This window comes from Canis aureus, chromosome 13, assembly GCF_053574225.1.
Source record: "Canis aureus isolate CA01 chromosome 13, VMU_Caureus_v.1.0, whole genome shotgun sequence".
Taxonomy (NCBI): Eukaryota; Metazoa; Chordata; class Mammalia; order Carnivora; family Canidae; genus Canis; species Canis aureus.
This window is the reverse complement of record NC_135623.1, coordinates 48,020,949-48,046,546: the sequence shown is the minus strand read 5'-3', so window position 1 is coordinate 48,046,546 and position 25,598 is coordinate 48,020,949. Positions and strand designations below refer to the sequence as shown.

The 25,598-nt window shown below is 39.2% G+C and overlaps 1 protein-coding gene and 1 non-coding gene across 6 annotated transcripts in view; one reads left to right on the top strand and one right to left on the bottom strand.

The window, feature by feature from the left end:
- Window positions 1–2,536: 2,536 nt before the first annotated feature.
- On the top strand, window positions 2,537–2,609 carry TRNAK-CUU (transfer RNA lysine (anticodon CUU)). The gene has a single exon. It is a non-coding gene; the product is annotated as a tRNA-Lys (tRNA).
- A 394-nt stretch (window positions 2,610–3,003) lies between these two features.
- Window positions 3,004–25,598, bottom strand: part of LOC144282446 (uncharacterized) — a 139,822-nt gene continuing 117,227 nt past the window's right edge. For 4 of the 5 annotated variants that reach the window (XR_013350883.1, XR_013350887.1, XR_013350886.1 and 1 more), the window contains one exon: window positions 16,334–17,424. Coding sequence is in view for 1 of the 5 variants with exons in the window: in XM_077846113.1 (XP_077702239.1) it covers window positions 17,324–17,424 (101 nt within the window). In the remaining 4 variants the exon portion in view is untranslated. Of the gene's footprint in view, window positions 4,217–16,333; window positions 17,425–25,598 lie in introns of those variants that run through there. The other variant, XR_013350885.1, reaches the window with a different exon arrangement.

Here is a 25,598-nt window from a genome sequence, read left to right as displayed (position 1 = left end):
TTTATGATTCAAGTTAGGCTTTTGTTCACTTAACAATGACATTGTCTTGTTCTTGGTGAAACTGAGAAGTCTCTTTTCTATATTACAAATCTTGGCATCTTTCTTCTTATTTGTTGTGTTTGCTTTTTGTGTCTGGTGGGCCCCCCAGATATCCTAGTATCACAGGAGCCAGCCTTTATTCTGTGCCTACTATTGACAGGCACTGTTCTGAGTGTTTTACCTATTATTTATTCCTTACCCACCTCTTATTAGTAGATAATGCTGTCTGTCATATTTATCTTGCAGATGAAGCAACTGTGGCACACAGAAGTGAAGAAATTGCCCAAGGTTGTATAGGAAATAAGTGGTATAACTGTCATGTGAACCCATGGGGTCTAGCCGTAAGGCCTGTATTTTTACCCAGACTCTCTAGGCTGGGCAGGAAAGAGGATGAACAGAGCTTAGGACTTTTGTAGTCCCTAGGATCTCTCTCTCTCTCTCTCTCTCTCTCTCTCTCTCTTTTTCCTGGTTAGTGTCAGAAAGGCAAGTTGGCTGTTTTAAATGGCAGTGCGGTTGCCTGTATCTGTATCTGCCCCATAATGCCCTCATGGCAAAAGGTAGGAGGTCCTTCCTTCTACCCAAGACTAATTCTTCTCTCCTTAACTAAATCCTACTACCCTGTTCCATCAAGAGGTGTGGGGGGAAGCCCTCTTGCCTGTACTTTTACTCGCCCTGTTTTCTCTCTCACAGGTCTGTTCTATCTTTGAAAACAAAATAAAACAAAAAACATAACAGCAAAAATTTCCTGAGGCCTATGTATTTCTCTGGGTTCAAGTCTACTACCGTTTGCTTTCCCCTTTGCCAAATGAATATCCATAAATAAGAGTCTACACTTGCTGTCTTCACTTTATAACCTCCCATTTCCTCTGTAACCCATTAGAACCTTCCCTAAGCCCCTCCTTTACCACAGAAATAATCTTGCTCCCATCAGCTACCAATTTCTTAGTTCCTGATCCAATGATCTTTATTTACATGGCACTATTGAGGGCTTCCTCATTCTTGAAACCTTCCTTTCCCTTGGTCTATGTCACCTCTCTTTCTTCATTCTTTCCTTATCTTTGACTAATACTTAAATCTTGGTGTTTCCTGGGTTCTAGTTCACAGGCTTCTTCTCTTTCTGTTCTATATGGAAAGCCTCAGTAATGTTCCCTCATCTCCTTGACTGAAACTCATTCTCTCCCATTGATTGAGGTGCCCAAATAAGTGACTTCCAAGGAAAACCTCTTAACGCTTCCTTCTTTTTTGAATCCAAGTCATATAAACTTCTTGAAAGTGTATCAAGCCCATCCCTTCACCATCCCACTGCTCTGTCTTAGGCACCTCTCCTTTCTCATTCTCTCAGCCACTACAATGACCTTCTATGTCTTCCTGCTTTTGTCTTATTTTCTCAAATCTGTCCTCTGGAAAGACCATTCTAAAATATATTTTGACACTTTCCCGCTTCAATGCTTCAAAGACTCACCTATTACCTGCAAAATAAAATCCAAACTCTTGAGCAGGGCATGGAAAATCATTCACGATCTGACCTCTTGCCAAATCATTTCCTACCAACACCTGCCATCCCAAATTGTTTTCAATACTTGGAATATATCGTGCTTTCTTATCTCTCTGCCTACTTCATACATACTAATTCCTCTGTCTGGAATTCCATCATGCATTCATTTGACAATTCTTGAACATCCTTCAAGCTTTAGTTCAAAAATCATCTCCTTAATGATTCTTTCATGACTCCCTCAAGCTGGCCTCAGGCCTTCCTTCCTTCTTGCATGCTTCCATTTCTTTCATAGTGATTTGTATATCTGTAACCTGTTAAGGCTCTACAAGGCTCTCATTTGTTGATTCAACAAAATTTTTTCAAGCTAATCACTGTTCAAAGCCCTGGAGACACAACAACAGGCCAGCCATATGAATCCTGTCCTCAGAGCGCTTACATTCCAGTGGGCTGGGTGGATTTACATTTTCAACAACTGTTTGCTGAATGAGTAGTCAACTATTTCCACAATTTCACTTTTAAAGCCTTTCATCAGGAGATGTTATTAGATATCATTAATCTATCTAGGCACTTCTGTCTCCCTCGATCACAAGAAAAAGCCTTATGGAATCCACAAGAGCATATTCTACTTTGGAAGTCTCCTGGCCTAGTCAGGAACCTAAATGCTTAATGTCACTAGATGTGATAAGGAGTGGTAATCCTGGTGATGAAACTAGCCAGTTTTGAATTTTGTAATAGGAATTCAAAACCACTCTGTCTGAAAGAGACCTGTCGTTTCAAAATGTCTCCAGAAAAGGTGAGGGAAAAGCAAGGACAAGGAGGATGACCCAGATGATAAAACTGGCCAGTGGCAAAAAATTAATAAATAAATAATCTGTGGTATGCAAATATAAGTAATACACGGGGGTCTGTCTGGTTGTAGTATGACCTGCTAAAAGGCTTACATCCTTCCCTGAAAGAACACGGCAAAGTCAAAGGAAGATGTTAAAAAATAATCTTAGGGATATCTGGCTGGCTCAGTTGGTAGAGCATGAGACTCTTAATCTTAGGGGTGTGAGTTCAAGCCCCACGTTGGGTACAGAGATCACTTAAAAATACATTCTTAAAAAATATTTAATTTATTTATTCACAAGACACACAAACAGAGGCAGAGAAATAGGCAGAGGGAGAAGCAGGCTCCACACAGGGAGTTGGATGTGGGGCTCAATTCAGGGACTCTAGGATCACCACCTGGTTGCCTGGTTTAGGCAGGCGCTAAACCAGTAAGCCACCCAGGCATCCCAAAAATATATATTTTTTATTTTATTTATTTATTTTTTATAATAAATTTATTTTTTATTGGTGTTCAATTTTCCAACATACAGAATAACACCCAGTGCTCATCCCGTCAAGTGCCCCTCTCAGTGCCCATCACCCATTCACCCCCACCCCCACCCTCCTCCCCTTCCACCACCCCTAGTTCGTTTCCCAGAGTTAGGAGTCTTTATGTTCTGTCTCCCTTTCTGATATTTCCCACATATTTCTTCTCCCTTCCCTTATATTCCCTTTTACTATTATTTATATTCCCCAAATGAATGAGAACATACAATGTTTGTCCTTCTCCGATTGACTTATTTCACTCAGCATAATACCCTCCAGTTCCATCCACGTTGAAGCAAATGGTGAGTATTTGTCATTTCTAATGGCTGAGTAATATTCTATTGTATACATAATAAACCATATCTTCTTTATCCATTCATCTTTCGATGGACACCGAGGCTCCTTCCACAGTTTGGCTATTGTGGACATTGCTGCTATGAACATCAGGGTGCAGATGTCCCGGTGTTTCATTGCATCTGTATCTTTGGGGTAAATCCCCAGCAATGCAATTGCTGGGTCGTAGGGCAGGTCTATTTTTAACTCTTTGAGGAACCTCCACACAGTTTTCCAGAGTGGCTGCACCAGTTCACATTCCCACCAACAGTGTATGAGGGTTCCCTTTTCTCCACATCCTCTCCAACATTTGTAGTTTCCTGCCTTGTTAATTTTCCCCATTCTCACTGGTGTGGGGTGGTATCTCATTGTGGTTTTCATTTGTATTTCCCTGATGGCAAGTGATGCAGAGCATTTTCTCATGTGCATGTTGGCCATGTCTATGTCTTCCTCTGTGAGATTTCTGTTCATGTCTTTTGCCCATTTCATGATTGGATTGTTTGTTTCTTTGGTGTTGAGTTTAATAAGTTCTTTATAGATCTATAGATCTTGGAAACTAGCCCTTTATCTGATATGTCATTTGCAAATATCTTCTCTATTCTGTTCCATTGATCTCTGTGTCTGTTTTTGTGCCAGTACCACACTGTCTTGATGACCACAGCTTTGTAGTACAACCTGAAATCTGGCATTGTGATGCCCCCAGATATGGTTTTCTTTTTTAAAATTCCCCTGGCTATTCAGGGTCTTTTCTGATTCCACACAAATCTTAAAATAACTTGTTCTAACTCTCTGAAGAAAGTCCATGGTATTTTGATAGGGATTGCATTAAACGTGTAAATTGCCCTGAGTAACATTGACATTTTCACAATATTAATTCTTCCAATCCATGAGCATGGAATATTTTTCCATCTCTTGTGTCTTCCTCAATTTCTTTCAGAAGTGTTCTGTAGTTTTTAGGGTATAGATCCTTTACCTCTCTGGTTAGGTTTATTCCTAGGAGAAAGGAGAGATCACTACCAACACCAAGGAAATACAAATGATTTTAAAACATATTATGAACAGCTATACGCCAATAAATCAGGCAATCTAGAAAAAATTGACACATTTTTGGAAAGCCACAAACTACCAAAACTGGAACAGGAAGAAATAGAAAACCTGAACAGGCCAATAACCAGGAAGGAAATTGAAGCAGTCATCAAAAACCTCCCAAGACACAAAAGTCCAGGGCCAGATGGCTTCCCAGGGGAATTCTATCAAACGTTTAAAAAAGAAACCATACCTATTCTACTAAAGCTGTTTGGAAAGATAGAAAGAGATGGAGCACTTCCAAATTCGTTCTATGAGGCCAGCATCACCTTAAGTCCAAAACCAGACAAAGACCTCACCAAAAAGGAGAATTACAGACCAATATCCCTGATGAACATGGATGCAAAAATTCTCAACAAGATATTAGCCAATAGGATCCAACAGTACATTAAGAGAATTATTCACCATGACCAAGTAGGATTTATCCCCGGGACACAAGGCTGGTTCAACACTCGTAAAACAATCAATGTAATTCATCATATCAGCAAGAGAAAAACCAAGAACCATATGATCCTCTCATTAGATGCAGAGAAAGCATTTGATAAAATACAGCATCCATTCCTGATCAAAACCCTTCAGAGTGTAGGGATAGAGGGAACATTCCTCAACATCTTAAAAGCCATCTACAAAAAGCCCACAGCAAATATCATTCTCAATGGGGAAGCACTGGGAGCCTTTCCCCTAAGATCAGGAACAAGACAGGGATGTCCACTCTCACCACTGCTATTCAACATAGTATTGGAAGTCCTAGCCTCAGCAATCAGACAACAAAAAGACATTATAGGCATTCAAATTGTCAAAGAAGAAGTCAAACTGTCCCTCTTTGCCGATGACATGATACTCTACATAGAAAACCCAAAAGCCTCCACCCCAAGCTAGAACTCATACAGCAATTTGGTAGTGTGGCAGGATACAAAATCAATGCCCAGAAATCAGTGGCATTTCTATACGCTAACAATGAAACTGAAGAAAAAGAAATTAATGAGTCAATCCCATTTACAGTTGCACCAAATATATATATATTTTAAAAGTTTTACAATATAATCTTGATCAAGGTACTATAATGTGTTTATTACAAGGTGGCCCCACTCTAGGTCTGATGCTCTGAAGACAAGGAGGAGATGTTCCTGCATTGTGCCTGCCCAATAGGAGCCTGTGGCCCTAGATTAACAAAAACAAAGATCCAAACACTAGCAATTTAGAATCTACACTCTTCTTGGAATGTGATACCTCTGCTCTCCTTTGTCATTGGAATGAGGTAGGGATTATTATATTCATTTTATGCATGAGGAACCACGTTGCCCTGTTAACACAATGCACTTGCTGAGTCATCAGTAATGTCTGGATAACTTGAAGAGTTGGGCATTTCCAGACTTGAAAGCATGTGGGTCCATCTTCTCTGAGCAAGAATTTGAGCAACTTTTTTTTTTTTTTCCAAAGGGAATTGATTGGGCAACTGCAAAGTTCTGGAGATTTATCCATGATCAGAGTCTCTTGTTTGCTTAATTCACCTAATGTGCATTAAGTTGTGTTATAAAGGATTTGAATATGCAATGGCTTTTGAAAACAATAGCAACAAGAAAAAGTTCTTCAGCCCACACTTATACTTGGCAACCTGAGCCCTGGCCTGAGGCAGGATGTGAGACAAAATATAATTAGCATCCACTTAGCCATAGACTTTCAGGCCACAGTTTCTTACCCTGGTATTAATCAATGCACATTTAGCTCTAGCCAATGTATACAACCCCAAGGCTCACAGTTTCTCCGTTTTCTCCACCCACCCCCTGGCTTAGACACACAATAGAGCTAAAAAGAGCTTTCAGGTAGAGCCTTGGTCCCATTAGCTCACTCCATGGCAAAGGCAGAGGAAAGTGTTTGGGATGGCAGGTTTTCCAACCCTTGGGGAATCCAAATCCAGACAGACACCCAGAAAGCAGCCAAGCATTCTTTGGTGGGGAGGGTTCCAGCAGGCAGCTTCTTAGCTGGGCAATTGCTCACGCACCACGCAGGGCTCCTCTGGCTGAGCTGGGACTCCCTAGCTACAGCTGTACTGTGATCTCCTCCAGTCTAGACGAAGCAGACAGTCCCTCCCTTGGTGTGCTCCAGGAATGCCAGTACCCACAGACAGAGCCCAGGCCCAGACAGAGGTCTTTAACTATTTTGTCCCTTTTGTTCATAATGTTTCTTAATATGTAAAGTGCATATGATTACAAGGGAAGCTGGTTATATCAGAAGAATCAAATACTTAAAAATTGCAATTTTAATGTAATGATATATGCATTTAATATATGTGTTTAACAGTGAATCACATAAAAGATCTCTCTCTCCCTTTTTATTTAAACTGGACTAAGTTTCAAGATCAAGAAAATTAATCTCAATAAACATAACTACACCCAGCATTGTTTCTTGCAGTGGTAGTTTTAAGCATTTCACTCTCCTAATGTTAGGTAGTTTTGCTCTTCATAGTCATTCATTCATTCATTCATGCATTCATTCTATAGAAAAATATGTCCTGAGCAAGGCATTACGATCTCTTCTCATGAGGGGGTCAGAAGATGGTACTTGTTGGCTAATTTTTATTCATTTACATTTGGTCCATAACTGCCTTCATACTGTATCAGTAGTGTTCAATAATTGTGTCTGAGACTACATGACTTTCAAAGTCAAACATATTTATTATCTAGCCCTTAATAGAAAACATTTGCTAACTTTTGGATTAGGCATAACCCTTTAGCCCTTAACCTCAAGAACTTTTCATAGTCTATAGGAAAAGAACAATAAACACAAATGTCTAAGGTGTAGAGATTCCTGAGAAAAATAAACGGAGGGTAACATGGAAGGTTTCCTAGAAGAGAACATTTGAGTTGATCCTGAAAATACTGAGATTTGCCCTAGAGACCAGCTTTCTGGGCAGAGGGTGTAGCATGTGCAAAGGCATGATTGCATTAACTGGTCTTGTTTCTGGAATTTATACGCACTTCACTATCACTGAAGTATAGAGTTCTAAAGGTAGTGAGAAGAGATGACTGAAGAGCAAGGTAGCATCAGACAATAAAACACTTTGTGTTCCACATCAAGGAACTGAAATACTCTCTGTAGGTATTGGCAGTGCTGTGCAACAGAACTCTGTATGATTGAAATGTTCTATAGCTATATTGCCAGTAAGATAGCCACCTAATAGTTTAAATATATTGTCAATGGACCCATAAAATACATGTAGGAAAGTTCACAAATCATAGGTGGACATCTTGATGAATCTCTACAAAGTGAATGAACCCATGCAACCACCACCCAGATCAGGAAGTAGAATGTTGCCAGCATCCCCAGAAGCTCCTCTTGTCCTTCCTTGAGGTCATTACCTACCTCCTCTCCCAAACAGTAGACACTACCCTGACTTCTAACAACATGGATCAATTCTGTGTCTTTTGAACCTCATATGCTCCTTAGTGTTGGGCTTCAACTCACGTTGTGTTTATAAGATTGATCTATGTTGTTGCACACAGCAGTAGTTTATTTACATTATTGTATCATATTCTATTATATTAATAATGATACAATCAATGTATCCATTCTGTTACTGATATATATTTGGGGCCTGAGTTCTGTTTGGGCTACTATGGATAGTGATGTTATGAAGAACCTTGTATCTGTTTTATTTTTTATAAGCATCAGCATGCATTTCTGTTGGAAAAGGAATGACTGAGTCATAATGGTGTATGCATATTCAGCTTTTTAGGCACTGCCAAACAATTTCATAAAGATGTTATGCTAATTTATAATGCTCCAAGCAATATACAAAAGATCTAGTTATTCTATATTGTCACAACAGTTGATAATGTCAGTCTTTCAAATTTTAGCCATTCTGGCAGATATGTAAGAATATATCAATGTAGATTTATCTGCATGTCACTGAAGAATGATACTGAGCATCTTTTTATATATTCATTTGCATTCCTTCTTGTACATTTTTCTAGTGAGGCCTGCTGTAGAAGCTCTTATATTCTACAAGCACTTTACCCTATACATGTATATGGTAAATTTCTTCTCCCACTCTTCAACTTGTCTTTTCATTCTTAGTTATCTTTTGATGATAAAAATTCCTAATTTTAATGTAGTCCAATTTACCAATTTTTTCCTTTGTGGTTAGCAATTTTGGTATTCTGTTTAAGAAGTGCTCACTTTTTCCAAATGTAATAAAATTATACTTCTATATTACCTTCTAGAAATTCCATTATTTTATTCTTCATAGTTACATTTGTATTGGGCCTGGAATTGAAATTTGTGTGTAGTGTGGGGTGGCAATGTCAAGATCTAGTTTTTCCATAAAGATAACTAATTGACTCAGTAACCTTTATTGAAAATACTCTTTTCTGCACTGCATGCAGTATCACATTTGTCTTATGTTGTGGCAATATATATATGTGGGAACTTTTTCTGGAGTCTCAATTTTGTTCCATTTTTCTAGGTATCTACCCATAAATATAATATATCCCTCTACTTAGATCTTCCTTAATTTACCTTTAAAAATTTTGTAATTTGGGGGGTACCTGGGTGGCTCAGTCTGTTAAGCATCTAACTTCGGCTCAGGTCATGATCACAGGGTGCTGAGATGGAGTCCAGTGCTGGGCTTTGTGCTCAGCAGGGAGTCTGCTTGTATCCTCTCTCAATTAAATGAATAAAATCCTTGTTTTAATTTTGTGATTTTCTCTGAAGAGATTTTACATATCGTTTTTAGATTTAGACTAAATATTTGATGTCATTTGATGCTATTGCAAATGGCATCTTTTTAAATTTTTTATTTTTCAGTGGATTATTTCTAGAAATAGAAATATTATTAATGCTTATGTATTGAGCTTGTATTTAATGATGTGCTGAGTTCACCTACTAATTCTAATCCTAGTAATTTTTAAAAACAGGCTTTTATCTTCTCCACAAGTTTTATAGCTACAATATATTGAGAAAGAGAAATTTTTTCTCTGGGTAACTAAAATCTGAACAAATTCCTGATTTTAATTTTCCTCCTGCTGTCATCAGCATAAGGGCTTGGCATTTGAATGAACTGCAACTGGATTTCAAGGACTCACCCAACCCTGAGATGTTCTCAATACCACTTCCTTAGTGTCAGCAACTGTGAGAGTTGGTGTAATAATACAGTGGCTCCAATCCAACATTAGTGGAGCTTCAAATTATTAATAAATATGCCAATGCCCACAGGTACACTTAATTTTGAGGAAGAACCACTTTGCATAATCACAATATTTAATGATCAATAAAGCAAAGCATGTGGTTTCTTCAGTTTGGTTTTGTTTTGCTTTTTTTAGTTTCTTAAGGAATTTCCTCAGTGGAGAACATCATCAAGTAAATGGCAATGACTACTGATGAAATTTTATTTAGCTGGCTTGGTCCATTAGACACTGTGATCATAAAAGCAGACAATTGTTAAGATCAAAGAGGCCTTAGAGATAATCCATTCCAATACACTTCTTGTTTACAAATGAGGAAATAAACCCAAATAGGTTACTCAAAGTTTCAGAGCTGGTTAGCACTATAGCCTGAACTGCAAGCCAGGTGTCTCAAATTTTAGGTCAGTGCCTTTCCATTAAACAACACTATGGGATAGTGTTGGAAAGTTGCCTTTCCATTAAACAACAGTGTGGGGATATCCATGATATACAATAGTAGGAGCAGGACAAGGAGACTAACGTTCATTAAGTGTTTTCTACGTACCAGGCAATTGTCAAGGCATTTTCCACACAGTATTCCACTTAGTCCTCTCACAAAATTATAAGGTAAGCATTACTATTTTCCTTTTACAGATGAAGCAATAAATTTCAGCAATATGAAGTGATTTGCACAAGAGCACATGTCCAGAGAACCACAACTCTTACCTAGAAATACTTAATTCCAACAGCTCTTTATACTGTTTGGAAGTGGAGATGTGGTAGTTTGACACTCTAAAAGGTCTTATTTTTTAAGCACTGTTAAGAATGACTAGAATTGCAAGCCATGAAATTGGCCAGCATCCGTATTTCCAAAAAGTGACTCAGTTTGAGACTGAGAACTCTGGGTTTGAGTCTTACCCACTTCCATCACTACACTACCTGTTCATCAGAGAGTTCAGAGCAGCATCACTGGAACTGCTGTTGCAGGAATCCTGTGGCAGGATTCCAACATGACTAATGGGAACAGGAGCAGCTAGTATAGTAGATGAGTGTGTTCTGCTTTGATTACTTATAGCCTCATAGTTATGCCATAAACAGAGGATTTAAATTCACCTTGCCAAATGATTCCACAGACAAAATTATATCTTTATTTTAAAAAAATTGAATTTGAGTATAGTTGACATGCAATGTTACATTTATTTCAGGTGTAAAATGCAGTGCTTTGCTATGCCATGCTCACAGTGTAACAACTATCTGTCACCATACAACACTATTGCAATACCACTGACTGTATTCCCTATTATATACCTTTTATTCTCATAATTTGTTGATTTTGTAACTTGAAGTCTGTATTTTCCTCTTTCCTTCTCCCATCCTCATTCCTCTTGCAACCATCAGTTTGTTCTCTGTATTTGTAGGTCTGGTTCTACTTCTTGTTTGTTTATTCATTTGTTTTGTTTTTTTACATTCTACATATGAGTGAAATCATATGGTATTTGTCTTTCTCAGTCTGACTAATTTCACTTAGTGTGATACCTTCTAGATCCATCAATGTCACAAATGGCAAGATCTCACTCTTTTTTATGATGGTATAATATTCCATTGTGTATATATACCACATCTTCTTTACACATTCATCTATTGATGGACACCTAGGTTGTTGCCATATCTTGGGTACCACAAATAATGGTGTAATAAACACAGGGGTTCAGGGATGCCTGGATGGCTCAGGGGTTGAGTATCTGCCTTTGGCTCAGGGCATGATCCCAGGGTCCTGGGATTGAGTCCTCCATTGGGCGCCCTGTAGGGAACCTGCTTCTACCCCTGCCTGTGTCTCTGCCTCTCTCTCTATGTCTCTCATGAAAAAATAAATAAAATATTTTAAAAAATAAACATAAGAGTGTATATATCTTTTGGAATTGTATTTTCATTTTCTTTAGGTAAATACCCAGCAATGGAATTCTTAGAATCATATGGTATTTCTATTCTTACTTTTTAAAGGAATCTCCTTATTGTTTTCCACGGTGACCATCCCAATTTGCACTCCCATTAACAGTGCAAGAGACATCCTTTTCTCTACATCCTCACCAACATGTTGTTTCTTATCTTTTTTATTTTGGCCATTCTGATACATGTAAGGTAATATTTCATCATGGTTTTGATTTGCATTTCCCTGATAATAAGTGTTGTTGAGCAGCTTTTCATGTGTCTATTGGCCATCTGTGTGTTTTCTTTAGAACCACAAAAAACCTTGAATAGCCAAAGCAATCCTGAGAGAGAACAAAGCTGAAGGTATCACAATTATAGATTTCAAGATATACTACAAAGCTCTACTCATCAAAACAATAAGATACTGGTACAAAAATTGACACAGAGATCAATGGAACAGAATTGAGAGCCCAGAAGTAAACCCACACGCATATGGTCAATTATCTATGCCAAATGAGGAGGAATATGCAATGGGGAAAATAAAATATCTTCAGTAAATGCTGCTAGGAAAACTGGACAGCTACATGCAAAATAATGAAACTGGACCACATTTTTACACCACACACAAAGATAAACTCAAAATGGATTAAGGATCTAAATGTGAGACCTAAAACCATATAAATCCTAAAATAGATAACATAGGTAGCAAGTAATTTATTTGATATTGATCATAGCAACATTTTTCTAGATATGTCTCTTAAGGAAGAGAAACGAAAGTAAAAACAAACTATTGGGACTATATAAAAATAAAAAGTTTGGCACACCAAAGTAAACCATCAACAAAATAAAAAGGCAATCTACTGAATGGAAGAAGATATTTGTATGTGATGTATCTGATAAGGGGTTAATATCCAAAGTATATAAAAAACTTATATAACTCAACATCAAAGATAAAGATATGTATCTTTAGAAGACATACATGCCCATCTACCTGTATAAATCACCTTCTTATTATGCATGAATCAACTTAATAAGTTAATATAAAACTACCCTCAATCTACAACTATACAAAGCATGTGCTTTAAAATCAGCTACAGGGATACCCACTCTCACCACTGCTATTCAACATCGTACTAGAAGTCCTAGCCTCAGCAATCAGGCAACAAAAAGACATTAAAGGCATTCAAATTGGCAAAGAAGGGATCCCTGGGTGGCGCAGCGGTTTAGCGCCTGCCTTTGGCCCAGGGCGGGATCCTGGAGACCCAGGATCGAATCCCACGTCGGGCTTCCCGTGCATGGAGCCTGCTTCTCCCTCTGCCTGTGTCTCTGCCTCTCTCTCTCTCTCACTGTGTGCCTATCATAAATAAAATAAAAATAAAAAAATTAAAACAAATTGGCAAAGAAGAAGTCAAACTCTCCCTCTTTGCCGATGACATGATACTCTACATAGAAAACCCAAAAGTCTCCACCCCAAGATTGCTAGAACTCATACAGCAATTCGGCAGTGTGGCAGGATACAAAATCATTGCCCAGAAATCAGTGGCATTTCTATACATTGAGAGTGAAGAAAGAGAAATTAAGGAGTCAATCCCATTTACAATTGCACCCAAAACCATAAGATACCTAGGAATAAACCTAACCAAAGAGGTAAAGGATCTATACCCTAAAAACTACAGAACACTTCTGAAAGAAATTGAGGAAGACACAAAGAGATGGAAAAATATTCCATGCTCATGGATTGGAAGAATTAATATTGTGAAAATGTCTACGCTACCCAGGGCAATTTACACGTTTAATTCAATCCCTATCAAAATACCATGGACTTTCTTCAGAGAGTTGGAACAAACATTTTAAGATTTGTGTGGAATCAGAAAAGACCCCAAATAACCAGGGGAATTTTAAAAAAGAAAACCATATCTGGGGGCATCACAATGCCAGATTTCAGGTTGTACTACAAAGCTGTGGTCATCAAGACAGTGTGGTACTGGCACAAAAACAGACACATAGATCAATGGAACAGAATAGAGAATCCAGAAGTGGACCCTCAACTCTGTGGTCAACTAATATTCAACAAAGCAGGAAAGAATATCCACTGGAAAAAAAGACAGTCTCTTCAATAAATGGTGCTGGGAAAATTGGACATCCACGTGCAGAAGAATGAAACTAGATCACTCTCTTGCACCATACACCTGCCTTTTCAATGGCCTCCCTGACCTGCCCCTGCCACCTCATCTACATGGCATATGTGATTCTATAAAACTATTTAGGCCTTATATTCTTTGCTTAAGCTCTCCAACAGCTTCTTAGTGAAGTTAGAGTAAAATCTAAAGGTGTTAGATAGTCTTCAAGATCCTATATGATGTAGCTCTTTGCGGTTTTCTTCTCACTTCACTTGGGTCCCACCTACCTCCACATCCTCCATTATTACTGTTCAGCTACTCTGTTTTTTGTTGTTGTTGTTGTTGTTTGTTTATATACGAGTTCTTTCTGGAGATCACATTTATACTAAAATGAATCTTTAGTATATAGTTCAAAATATTTACTGTTGTAAAGGGATATAACACCATAACATTAAAAACCAAAGAATGCTTTCCTGCTTCTTCTCTCAGGGCTCTGGTGCTATCTGTTTCATCTAATTGGACTACTCTTCCCTAAATCTCTGTAAAGCCATGCCTTTTTCTTCATTAGGATCTCAATTACTGAGAGGTATTCCCTAATCATCTTAGTGAAAATATATCCCCCTGTAGTTATCTCACACATATACACTCAAACTTTTCTCCACTTCATTACCTATTTTCTCTTTTTCCGTACCTTACTCAATACCAGAAATACTTACTTGTATATAAATACCAGAATTAGGGGATGTCTGGGTGGCTCAGTGGTTGAGCATCTGCCTTTGGCTCAGGGCATGATGCCAGAGTCCCAGGATCAAGTCCCACATCAGGCTTCCTGCATGGAGTCTGTTTCTCCCCCTGCCTATGTCTCTGCCTCTCTCTCTCTCTGTGTGTGTGTGTGTGTGTGTGTGTCTCCCACGAATAAATAAATAAAATCTTAATAAATAAATAAATAAATAAATACATACATACATACATACATACATACATACATACCAGAATTGTATTGATTTGTTTTTTACACTGGCTCATCTTTGTAATTAGAATGTAAGCTCTTTCAAGTTAGGAGCTATGACTATTTCTCTTTGTTTTTCCCCAGGGTCTAGAATAGTGTTTGACAAATGATAAACAATGAAAGAACAAGCAGAGAAGGGGAGAGTTTACAATCAGAGTTCCTAAAGGTGCTTATCTTATTATCTAATTATGTCACACATTAGTTTGGTTGGTAGCAAAAGTTTTAGAGAAATAAATGTTAAATATATGCAAACTGTTGTGTAGTAAACCCTTGAGCCCTTCTTGTTTGAGATGACATAAGTTCACTGGAATGGTTGAGGGTACAGGGAACACATTTTCCTCCATGTAGATCAATAAGAATCTCAGAGTAAATTTTGACTTTTTGATTCTGTTTTCATTAAAATTCCTTGATTTTAACAGCCAATTGCCCCACCTTCCTGTGAAGCATTTTAGGACATGAGTATGATGTTTTTAGGGAACTGTCAAAATGCAAATTGATGTTGTCATAGGTTTTCATCAGTCAATCCCTATAAAGTAGTAAAAGTCATGTTCATTGCTTAGGTGTCAGAAACTGCAAGTCAATACTCTGGTGCGCCTTGTAAACCTTAAAAGGCCTTTTACCAGCTTTAAGTATGAACTTGTGGCCTTATAACACCCCTTCCTATATGATCCCCAAAGAAATCATAAACATGGAAAACTTCCCCTCCATCTGCTGGATTATCACAGAGATTTCCCCTAGTACTGGTCCTTTGAAGGTTCCCAGAGCTCTTTATTATTTCCTTATGCTCCTATCCATAGTAGGAGAAGAGTGTGGTGATCTCCAACAGTCTGGGCAGCAGATATCTCCAAACTTGGGGTAAAAGGTAACATTCTGAACAAGGATTTTCATTTGAAGAATCTCCCAATGTGTATTTCCAGTTTTATTCACAGCATGGAAATATTAAGTAATTAATAGATAAAGCCATTTATAAGAGAATTAAATGAACTATCAGCAAAATATTGATCATAGCACGTGCTCAAAAAATGGTAGCAATTAGCTATGGTAGAATCTGTATTCTATCACTTAATCTGTGGTGTTAAAATCTGATTACATGTCTGTCTCCCATCAGACAGAAGACTAGAGGTCAGGAGATTGATTTCTGCAGTCTGAAATACATTAGTCACTCAATTTATGCTTCCTGACCTAGACAGAGCACTGGCTTCTGGGTCCCACTCTATCACTGATTAGCTGTGAAACATTGGGTAATTTTGCATAGTCTTACCAGGTCTCACTGTTCTCATTTGTGAGAGGAAGAGATTGGATTTTTTGGTCTCTAAGGCCCTTTCCAATTCTAACATTCCATGGCTTTACTAAAGCAGTGCTATTAAGCTAAGGATGATTATTAGGATCTTTTGGTGCCAAATTCCATTTCTCTTTGCCTGTCCTATGTTCCCTACAATGATGAATTATCCAAGCTTATTTCCAAGCAATCTAAGTGATTGTTTTGCTGTTATTAAGATTCCACCCTAGACTTTCAAAGTTTATTCCAATCCTGAAAACATGAGTAAGGTGGAGATGTATATGAACCAAATGTTACCTTGGTCATATTGCCCAGCTCTATTTCCAACACCCATATATGGTTCATGGAGGTCCACAGTCTCAAATAGTAAATAATTACTTAATAGTTTAGTTAAACAGTGGTTTAATTCAGTTCAGCAAATAGTTTGTTGCATGCCTACTGTATGCCAGATAGATTCTGGGTATACTCTACAGATAAAGAATAAATGAGAAAAATAAAGATGCATTATGACTGAAGAATGATATCTGCAAGATTGATATTTATTCACAGCCAAATTGAATATTTTTTCTTTTTTTCCAATAAAGAGAGCTAGTTGCAGAGATGTGAAGCCAAACTAGTTAAATCCTAAAATAAATGAAACATAACCAACACAGGTCTCCTAGGCTCCACATGATCATATGTGTAAATAATTAGCACAGAGCCTAGAAATTAATAAATGTTATTTTCCTTTTCTACATTGTTTAAATTGATGCCCAAAAGTCAGTGTGTATTCCTTTGCCATTCACCTCCAAGTTTTCAAATCTGTCCTCTTAATATTACTGGATTTTAGTCAGTTTTCTACATTCCAACCTAAAATAATCTTCAATCTTCTACTATTTCTCTCCTTGCATTAACCTTCTAAATTTTTTCCTATTGCCAGTCTTGCCCCCATTAGCCCACTTTCTACATTGAGAATGGAGTGGTTTTTCTGAACTTCAGATGTGTATTTTCCAGCTGCTTAAGGACAGAGATGAGATGACAGAGTCTAGAGAGGTGGCAATAAACAATTTGTGATTGGGCATAATTAGGAGGGAGGGGGGAAGCTATGGAGGAGTCAAGAGTGACTTACACTTTACACTTTCATTGAATAAATGAGTGATGGTGTCACCAAAAGGAAAAGGATGAAGGAGGAACAGGTTTGGTGAGAATGATGGCATAGATGGTGCAGAGAATGATGGTGTAAAGTACACTACCCAGGATTTATATTCTCATTCTCCCAGTTGTTGGGAATGTGGCTACTGATTGCTCAGTCTAAGACTCTTCCCAGGAATGCCCATCATCAACTGCACTAGTGCCTCTTGCTCAGCTCACACTATGCCTTCATGAGAGTTCCTTTTGTGATGGAGGAAGAAAAATGACAAAATGCCCAACTAAGTTCATGGATAGGTCAACTTAGTATAATGGTGCAAACTGAATGCTGTATTTTAACTCTACTCAGAAGTAGCCCTAAAGGATAATGGTGAGAGAAAATCCTCTTCAGGTGTTGCATCTGACCATCCACCTTGTGTGGAAAGAGAGGTGACTTGAGACTATGGATTCGTGGATAGTGGTAAATATCCACTTGGTTGGTTCAAGGCCTGAAAAGAGAAAATTTGGAAGATTAAAAAAGAAAGAAGAAGAAGGTCTGGATAAGAATATTGATGTATTAATCTATATGGATTTATTTATGAAAGTAAGCACAAAACATGAATAATTTTTATCATATATAAAGGCTTATTAGAGAGTATCCATAATATAAGAGGCACTAAATAACCAATTAAACAAAATGAGTCAGCAGTTAACATGTTGTTGGCTATTTCAGTAATGGTACAATAAACACATGAATAGAGTAGCCATGGTGGCAGGTATAGAAGCTATGCATAAGCTAACAGCATGGGTTTACACCCTTAGGCTGACTAGCTATCATCATTGCCAAGAGTCCAACTTAAAGATTCAACACTAAAACCTCAATATAGCACTATCGCTTGAGGAGAACAGCCAGTCACTTAGTGGAAAGTCAATTATGTTGGACTTCTCTCACCCTGGAAGGGGAAACAATTTATTTTGACTCAAGTATGGGTTTACTTTTCCTGACCACAGAGCCTGTGAACACCACTACCAGAGGGATTACAAAGTATTTGATCTACTAATATTAGATGAAAGGACCTACTAACATTAGATGAGATACGGCCGAGGCACAAGACTGTGGGACTTACTAGTTCTTTTACATACTCCACCATTTAGACACTATTGGCTTAACATAATAATGGAATGTTTTTGAAGGTGCAACTGAACTATCAGCTTAGAGATGATACCTGTAATATCCCTACTATAGACTACTATCCCTCAGGACATAATATCCACCCTAAATGAAAAATAATTAAATGACACTAAATTTCCAATAGGTAGAATGCATGGGTCCAGGAACCAAGATGTGAAGAAAAGAATGGTCCTTCTTCCCACCTCCTCCCTCAGGTATTTATGCTGTCAAACACTATGACTGCAGGTTTGTTAGGTCTAGAGGAATCTCTTCCCACAATCAGAAAACTCCTACCAGAAGACATAGCTTGAATCCCATTAAACTTTAGGTTATTGTTGCCATCTACTCTCTTTAATCTCCTTGTATCAAGAGAACTACAGTCAAAGAAAGAAGACAGCCTACTGTCAGGGGTAATTATCTTGATTATAAAGAACAGGTACAGCTGCAATTATACAGTGGGACAAGGAAGAATCAATTTGGCACCCAGGTGATCCTGTGGGCCACCTCTTGGTACTCCCCTATCCAACTTTGTCACCAAATGGATGGGGAAAACAGTCAAAGTCTGACAAGGACATTATGACCAGAGGATCAGACCACTCAGGGAGGCTGAACTGAGTCACTCTTCCAGATAAGCCAGATAAGCCAAAATTGCTAAGTACGGGAATTCAGAATGGATAGTAGAAGAAGGAGAGTTAAGTGTCAGTTGTAGTGCCAAGATCAGCTGTGCAGAGGGGTTTATTATTTTAATCCCACTAATCTTCCTTTTGTAAGTTTTCTTAGTCCTGGGAGAGGCTATTTTCACAAGAGGAGCATTTATTAGAAGAAGTGAAAGCATCCAGTATCTCAAGAGGTATAATACATGTTAAACTACTCATATCTTCCTTTCAGTACTGAGACACTCGTTCCTACACCAGCTGGAGCATTATCTGCTGATAGTCCACAGATTCATCTCTTCCTAGGAATTATCATCTGCTAAACGAGCTGCCTCAGCCCTATATATTCTTCTCTAGGGAAGAAAATGCCTTAAATGATTGGTTAATGCAAGGACACAAAAGCTTATCTCCATTCCCTCAACTGAAACTATTCTAAAGTTCTAGAACTTCCTACTGGATCACCGAAGTCTTTGTCGCAAATATATTTTAGTTCAAGTTCTTCTACCCAATCCAGCTTCTTTCAATCCCTCTTATGGGAGTCCGTTGCCAAGAGTACTTCCCAGTAAATTTCCTGCATGCAAATCTCCATTTAAGAGTCTGTATTCCAGAGAAACCAATTTGAGACAGATGATGAGTTCAATTTAGGTTGAGATGATTGTAGGACTCCCACATGGAGATCTGTAACAGAGGTTTGGATATTGCATATTGAAATGCCAAGAAGATATTGGACTGAAGAAATAAATTTGGAAGTGACTGCATAGAAATGATAGTTGAAACTATGAAATTAGACACGATTACTCTGTGAGAGTGCACAGAATATGAGAGTGGTCGGCTGAGAATGGAATCTAAGGAAAATGCTAGAAAGGAGGAAAAGGAGATAAGAATCATGACAGAGTCTCAGAAGAAAAGGGCTGAGAGATGAGGCAATTTGGAGGTCACTGCTCACCTTGGCAAGAGCTATTGAGTATTATTATTATTATTATTATTATTATTATACTACAGTGTGGTAAGTCAAGGAATAAGTGGGAGGTAAGGAAGTAGTTATGATGGGTAAAGATCAGGAGTCAGAGATCTAAATACTCACTTGGTGGGCTAAATAGGTAAACTAAGATAGCTTATTCAGTAATATGTGTCCAAGTGCCAAATAATATAATAGATATAAGGGTTTTCAGTAGTGATGTGGTGAAAGACAGGCAAAGTAGTAAAAAAAAAAATGATGATTTGGGGATTATTTGAAAATAAACAAAACAAGACAGGGAAATGGAGCAAAGAGTAGTAGCAAAATGAGTGAGGAGATCATGGAAAAATTCTCTGAGATGACATTTAAACTCATCTCTGAATAATAAGAAGTCAACCATGCAAATACGTAAGGAAAGAATATTCCAGGTCAAGGGAAAATAGTAAATGTAAGTTCTGAAGCAGAAATGAGCTTGGGGTATTTAAGTAACAAAAAAGACAGTATGGCTGGTAATTGTTAGCAAGGAGAAGGGGTTTGCAGATGGGGTAGGCAAGCTAGACAAGAGTCATTTTAACTCAGGCTGATTGGCATGGCAAAGATCACAGATTGAAGTGTCTGGAAAGTCACAGATCATCCTTGAGATGATAGAGAATAGTGTGGACCATGGCAGAGTAGAGAACACTGGCCTAGCTCAAAGGGGACAGTTGCTGGTCAATAACATCTACTAAGCTACACTTAAGATTATGACCTCAGTTTCCCAATATCCAAATAAAAAAAAGTAGAAATTTGTATTCTTAATTTTTTCACTTCTAAATGATATTATTGACTTCTAGTCTTATTTTTAAGCAATGGAGCCCAACATTGCACTGGTCAAATGACAAATCTGAAGACCAGACTTGTCCACCATTCTCTAGTTTGCAACACCTGAGTCTCAACACTGCTTTTCTAGATTAGATAAGAAGAGAGACAGGAAATGGGAAGCAAGATGATATAGGAACAATGTAGTTTAGTCTTGAGTGAGATAGGTATAGAGTCTAAGGACATGCTAGGAGTGAGGAGGACATGAAGGAGCAGGAGAGAAAGGGTATTCAGATTTAGTGAGACCTCAGAAGAAGAAGGAAGGGATAGGGTCTAGATTGAATGGAAGTACTGGCCTTGGTTAGGGTGAGGACTCTCATTCTCCAGAATAGGGGTTGATAAACTACTGCCCTTAGGCCACACTGGATCATTGCTGTGTTTCCACAAGCTTTGGAGCTAAGAATGGTCTTTCCATTTTTAAATGGCTGAAAAATAATATAAAGGAATAATATTTTGTGATACATTAAAATGATATGAAATTCATATTTTAGTATCCATAAATAAAGTTTTAGCTCATAACCATGCCTGCTCATTTTCATATTGTTGATGTCTGCTTTCTGACTGTAGCAGCAATGAATATAATGGCCTACTAAAATATTTACTAGCTAGTCCTTTACAGAAGAACTTCTGTAAGTTCTTCCTTCCATTAGGAAGGATGTGGTCACAAGTCAGTTGCTAGTTCATGCCTTCACCATGCAAAATGATTCTTCTCAAAATTTTGCCCAAAGAGCAAAGACATTACAATCACTTGCAGGTGCTTCCAGGTTTACTGAACTTCTAGAGCTGGGACAGAAATATGCATTTTTCACAAATTTCTTGGGTGACTTTGAGGTGCATTAAAAGTTGAGATTTAGGGGGAGGAGCAAGATGGCGGAAGAGTAAGGTCTCCAAATCACCTGTCTCCACCAAACTACCTAGAAAACCTTCAAATTATCCTGAAAATCTATGAATTCGGCCTGAGATTTAAAGAGAGACCAGCTGGAATGCTACAGTGAGAAGAGTTCGCGCATCTATCAAGGTAGGAAGACGGGAAAAGAGAAATAAAGGAACAAAGGCCTCCAAGGGGGAGGGGCCCCGCGAGGAGCCGGGCTGAGGCCGGGGCGAGTGTCCCCAGGACAGGAGAGCCCCGTCCCGGAGACGCAGGAGCTGCACCGACCTTCCCGGGCGGAGAGGGGCTCGTGGGGAGTTGGAGCAGGACCCAGGAGGGCGGGGGTGCCCTCGGGCTCCCGGGGACAGTAACAGCAACTGCGCGCCCAGGAGAGTGCGCCGAGCTCCCTAAGGGCTGCAGCGCGCACGGCGGGACCCGGAGCAGCTCGGAGGGGCTCGGGCGGCGGCTCCGCGGAGGGGGCTGCGCGGCCCCGGGAGCAGCTTGGAGGGTCTCGGGCAGAGGAAGAGGCTCCGTGCGGAGGGGGCTGCGCGGTTCCAGGAGCAGCTCGGAGGGGCTTGGGCGGCAGCTCCGCGGAGGGGGCTGCGCGGCCCGGGAGCACGAATCCACCAGCGCAGGCTCCGGAGCACAGGGCGCCGGGACACAGCCCAGGATCCGGCCTCCCCCGGGACAGGCCGAGGCCGGGAGGGCCCAGGACAGCGAGGACGTTCCTGCCCCAGCTGAGCAGATCAGCGGCCCCGCCCGGAGCCTCCAGGCCCTGCAGACGGAGTTCCTGCCGGAGCTGAATCCAGGTATCCAGAGCTGCCCCGCCACTGGGGCTGTTCCTCCTGCGGCCTCACGGGGTAAACAACCCCTACTGAGCCCTGCACCAGGCAGGGGCACAGCAGCTCCCCCAACTGCTAACACCTGAAAATCAGCACAACAGGCCCCTCCCCCAGAAGATCAGCTAGACGGACAACCTCCAGGAGAAGCCAAGGGACTTAAAGTACACAGAATCAGAAGATACTCCCCGGTGGTTCTTTTTTTGTTTGTTTTTGTTTTTGTTTTTGTTTTGTTTTGCTTTTTGATTTGTTTCCTTCCCCCACCCCCTTTTTTTCTCCTTTCTTTTTCTTTCTCTTTTTCTTCTTTTTTTTTTCGTTTTTTTTTCTTTTTCTTCCCTTTTTTTTTCTCTTTCTCTTTTCTTTCCTTCTTTCTCTCCTCTCTTTTTCTCTTTTTCCCAATACAACTTGCTTTTGGCCACTCTGCACTGAGCAAAATGACTAGAAGGAAAACCTCACCTCAAAAGAAAGAATCAGAAACAGTCCTCTCTCCCACAGAGTTACAAAATCTGGATTACAATTCAATGTCAGAAAGCCAATTCAGAAGCACTATTATACAGCTACTGGTGGCTCTAGAAAAAAGTATAAAGGACTCAAGAGACTTCATGACTGCAGAATTTAGAGCTAATCAGGCAGAAATTAAAAATCAATTGAATGAGATGCAATCCAAACTAGAAGTCCTAACGACGAGGGTTAATGAGGTGGAAGAACGAGTGAGTGACCTAGAAGACAAGTTGATAGCAAAGAGGGAAACTGAGGAAAAAAGAGACAAACAATTAAAAGACCATGAAGATAGATTAAGGGAAATAAACGACAGCCTGAGGAAGAAAAACCTACGTTTAATTGGGGTTCCCGAGGGCGCCGAAAGGGCCAGAGGGCCAGAATATGTATTTGAACAAATTCTAGCTGAAAACTTTCCTAATCTGGGAAGGGAAACAGGCATTCAGATCCAGGAAATAGAGAGATCCCCCCCTAAAATCAATAAAAACCGTTCAACACCTCGACATTTAATTGTGAAGCTTGCAAATTCCAAAGATAAAGAGAAGATCCTTAAAGCAGCAAGAGACAATAAATCCCTGACTTTTATGGGGAGGAGTATTAGGGTAACAGCAGACCTCTCCACAGAGACCTGGCAGGCCAGAAAGGGCTGGCAGGATATATTCAGGGTCCTAAATGAGAAGAACATGCAACCAAGAATACTTTATCCAGCAAGGCTCTCATTCCAAATGGAAGGAGAGATAAAGAGCTTCCAAGACAGGCAGCAACTAAAAGAATATGTGACCTCCAAACCAGCTCTGCAAGAAATTTTAAGGGGGCCTCTTAAAATTCCCCTTTAAGAAGAAGTTCAGTGGAACAGTCCACAAAAACAAAGACTGAATAGATATCATGATGACACTAAACTCATATCTCTCAATAGTAACTCTGAATGTGAACGGGCTTAATGACCCCATCAAAAGGCGCAGGGTTTCAGACTGGATAAAAAAGCAGGACCCATCTATTTGCTGTCTACAAGAGACTCATTTTAGACAGAAGGACACCTACAGCCTGAAAATAAAAGGTTGGAGAACCATTTACCATTCGAATGGTCCTCAAAAGAAAGCAGGGGTAGCCATCCTTATATCAGATAAACTAAAATTTACCCCAAAGACTGTAGTGAGAGATGAAGAGGGACACTATATCATACTTAAAGGATCTATTCAACAAGAGGACTTAACAATCCTCAATATATATGCTCCGAATGTGGGAGCTGCCAAATATATAAATCAATTATTAACCAAAGTGAAGAAATACTTAGATAATAATACACTTATACTTGGTGACTTCAATCTAGCTCTTTCTATACTCAATAGGTCTTCTAAGCAAAACATCTCCAAAGAAACGAGAGCTTTAAATGATACACTGGACCAGATGGATTTCACAGATATCTACAGAACTTTACATCCAAACTCAACTGAATACACATTCTTCTCAAGCGCACATGGAACTTTCTCCAGAATAGACCACATATTGGGTCACAAATCGGGTCTGAACCAATACCAAAAGATTGGGATTGTCCCCTGCATATTCTCGGACCATAATGCCTTGAAATTAGAACTAAATCACAACAAGAAGTTTGGAAGGACCTCAAACACATGGAGGTTAAGGACCATCCTGCTAAAAGATAAAAGGGTCAACCAGGAAATTAAGGAAGAATTAAAAAGATTCATGGAAACTAATGAGAATGAAGATACAACTGTTCAAAATCTTTGGGATGCAGCAAAAGCAGTCCTAAGGGGGAAATACATCGCAATACAAGCATCCATTCAAAAACTGGAAAGAACTCAAATACAAAAGCTAACCTTACACATAAAGGAGCTAGAGAAAAAACAGCAAATAGATCCTACACCCAAGAGAAGAAGGGAGTTAATAAAGATTCGAGAAGAACTCAACGAAATCGAGACCAGAAGAACTGTGGAACAGATCAACAGAACCAGGAGTTGGTTCTTTGAAAGAATTAATAAGATAGATAAACCATTAGCCAGCCTTATTAAAAAGAAGAGAGAGAAGACTCAAATTAATAAAATCATGAATGAGAAAGGAGAGATCACTACCAACACCAAGGAAATACAAACGATTTTAAAAACATATTATGAACAGCTATACGCCAATAAATTAGGCAATCTAGAAGAAATGGACGCATTCCTGGAAAGCCACAAACTACCAAAACTGGAACAGGAAGAAATAGAAAACCTGAACAGGCCAATAACCAGGGAGGAAATTGAAGCAGTCATCAAAAACCTCCCAAGACACAAGAGTCCAGGGCCAGATGGCTTCCCAGGAGAATTTTATCAAACGTTTAAAGAAGAAATCATACCTATTCTCCTAAAGCTGTTTGGAAAGATAGAAAGAGATGGAGTACTTCCAAATTCGTTCTATGAAGCCAGCATCACCTTAATTCCAAAGCCAGACAAAGACCCCTCCAAAAAGGAGAATTACAGACCAATATCCCTGATGAACATGGATGCAAAAATTCTCAACAAGATACTGGCCAATAGGATCCAACAGTACATTAAGAAAATTATTCACCATGACCAAGTAGGATTTATCCCTGGGACACAAGGCTGGTTCAACACCCGTAAAACAATCAATGTGATTCATCATATCAGCAAGAGAAAAACCAAGATCCTCTCATTGGATGCAGAGAAAGCATTTGACAAAATACAGCATCCATTCCTGATCAAAACTCTTCAGAGTGTAGGGATAGAGGGAACATTCCTCGACATCTTAAAAGCCATCTATGAAAAGCCCACAGCAAATATCATTCTCAATGGGGAAGCACTGGGAGCCTTTCCCCTAAGA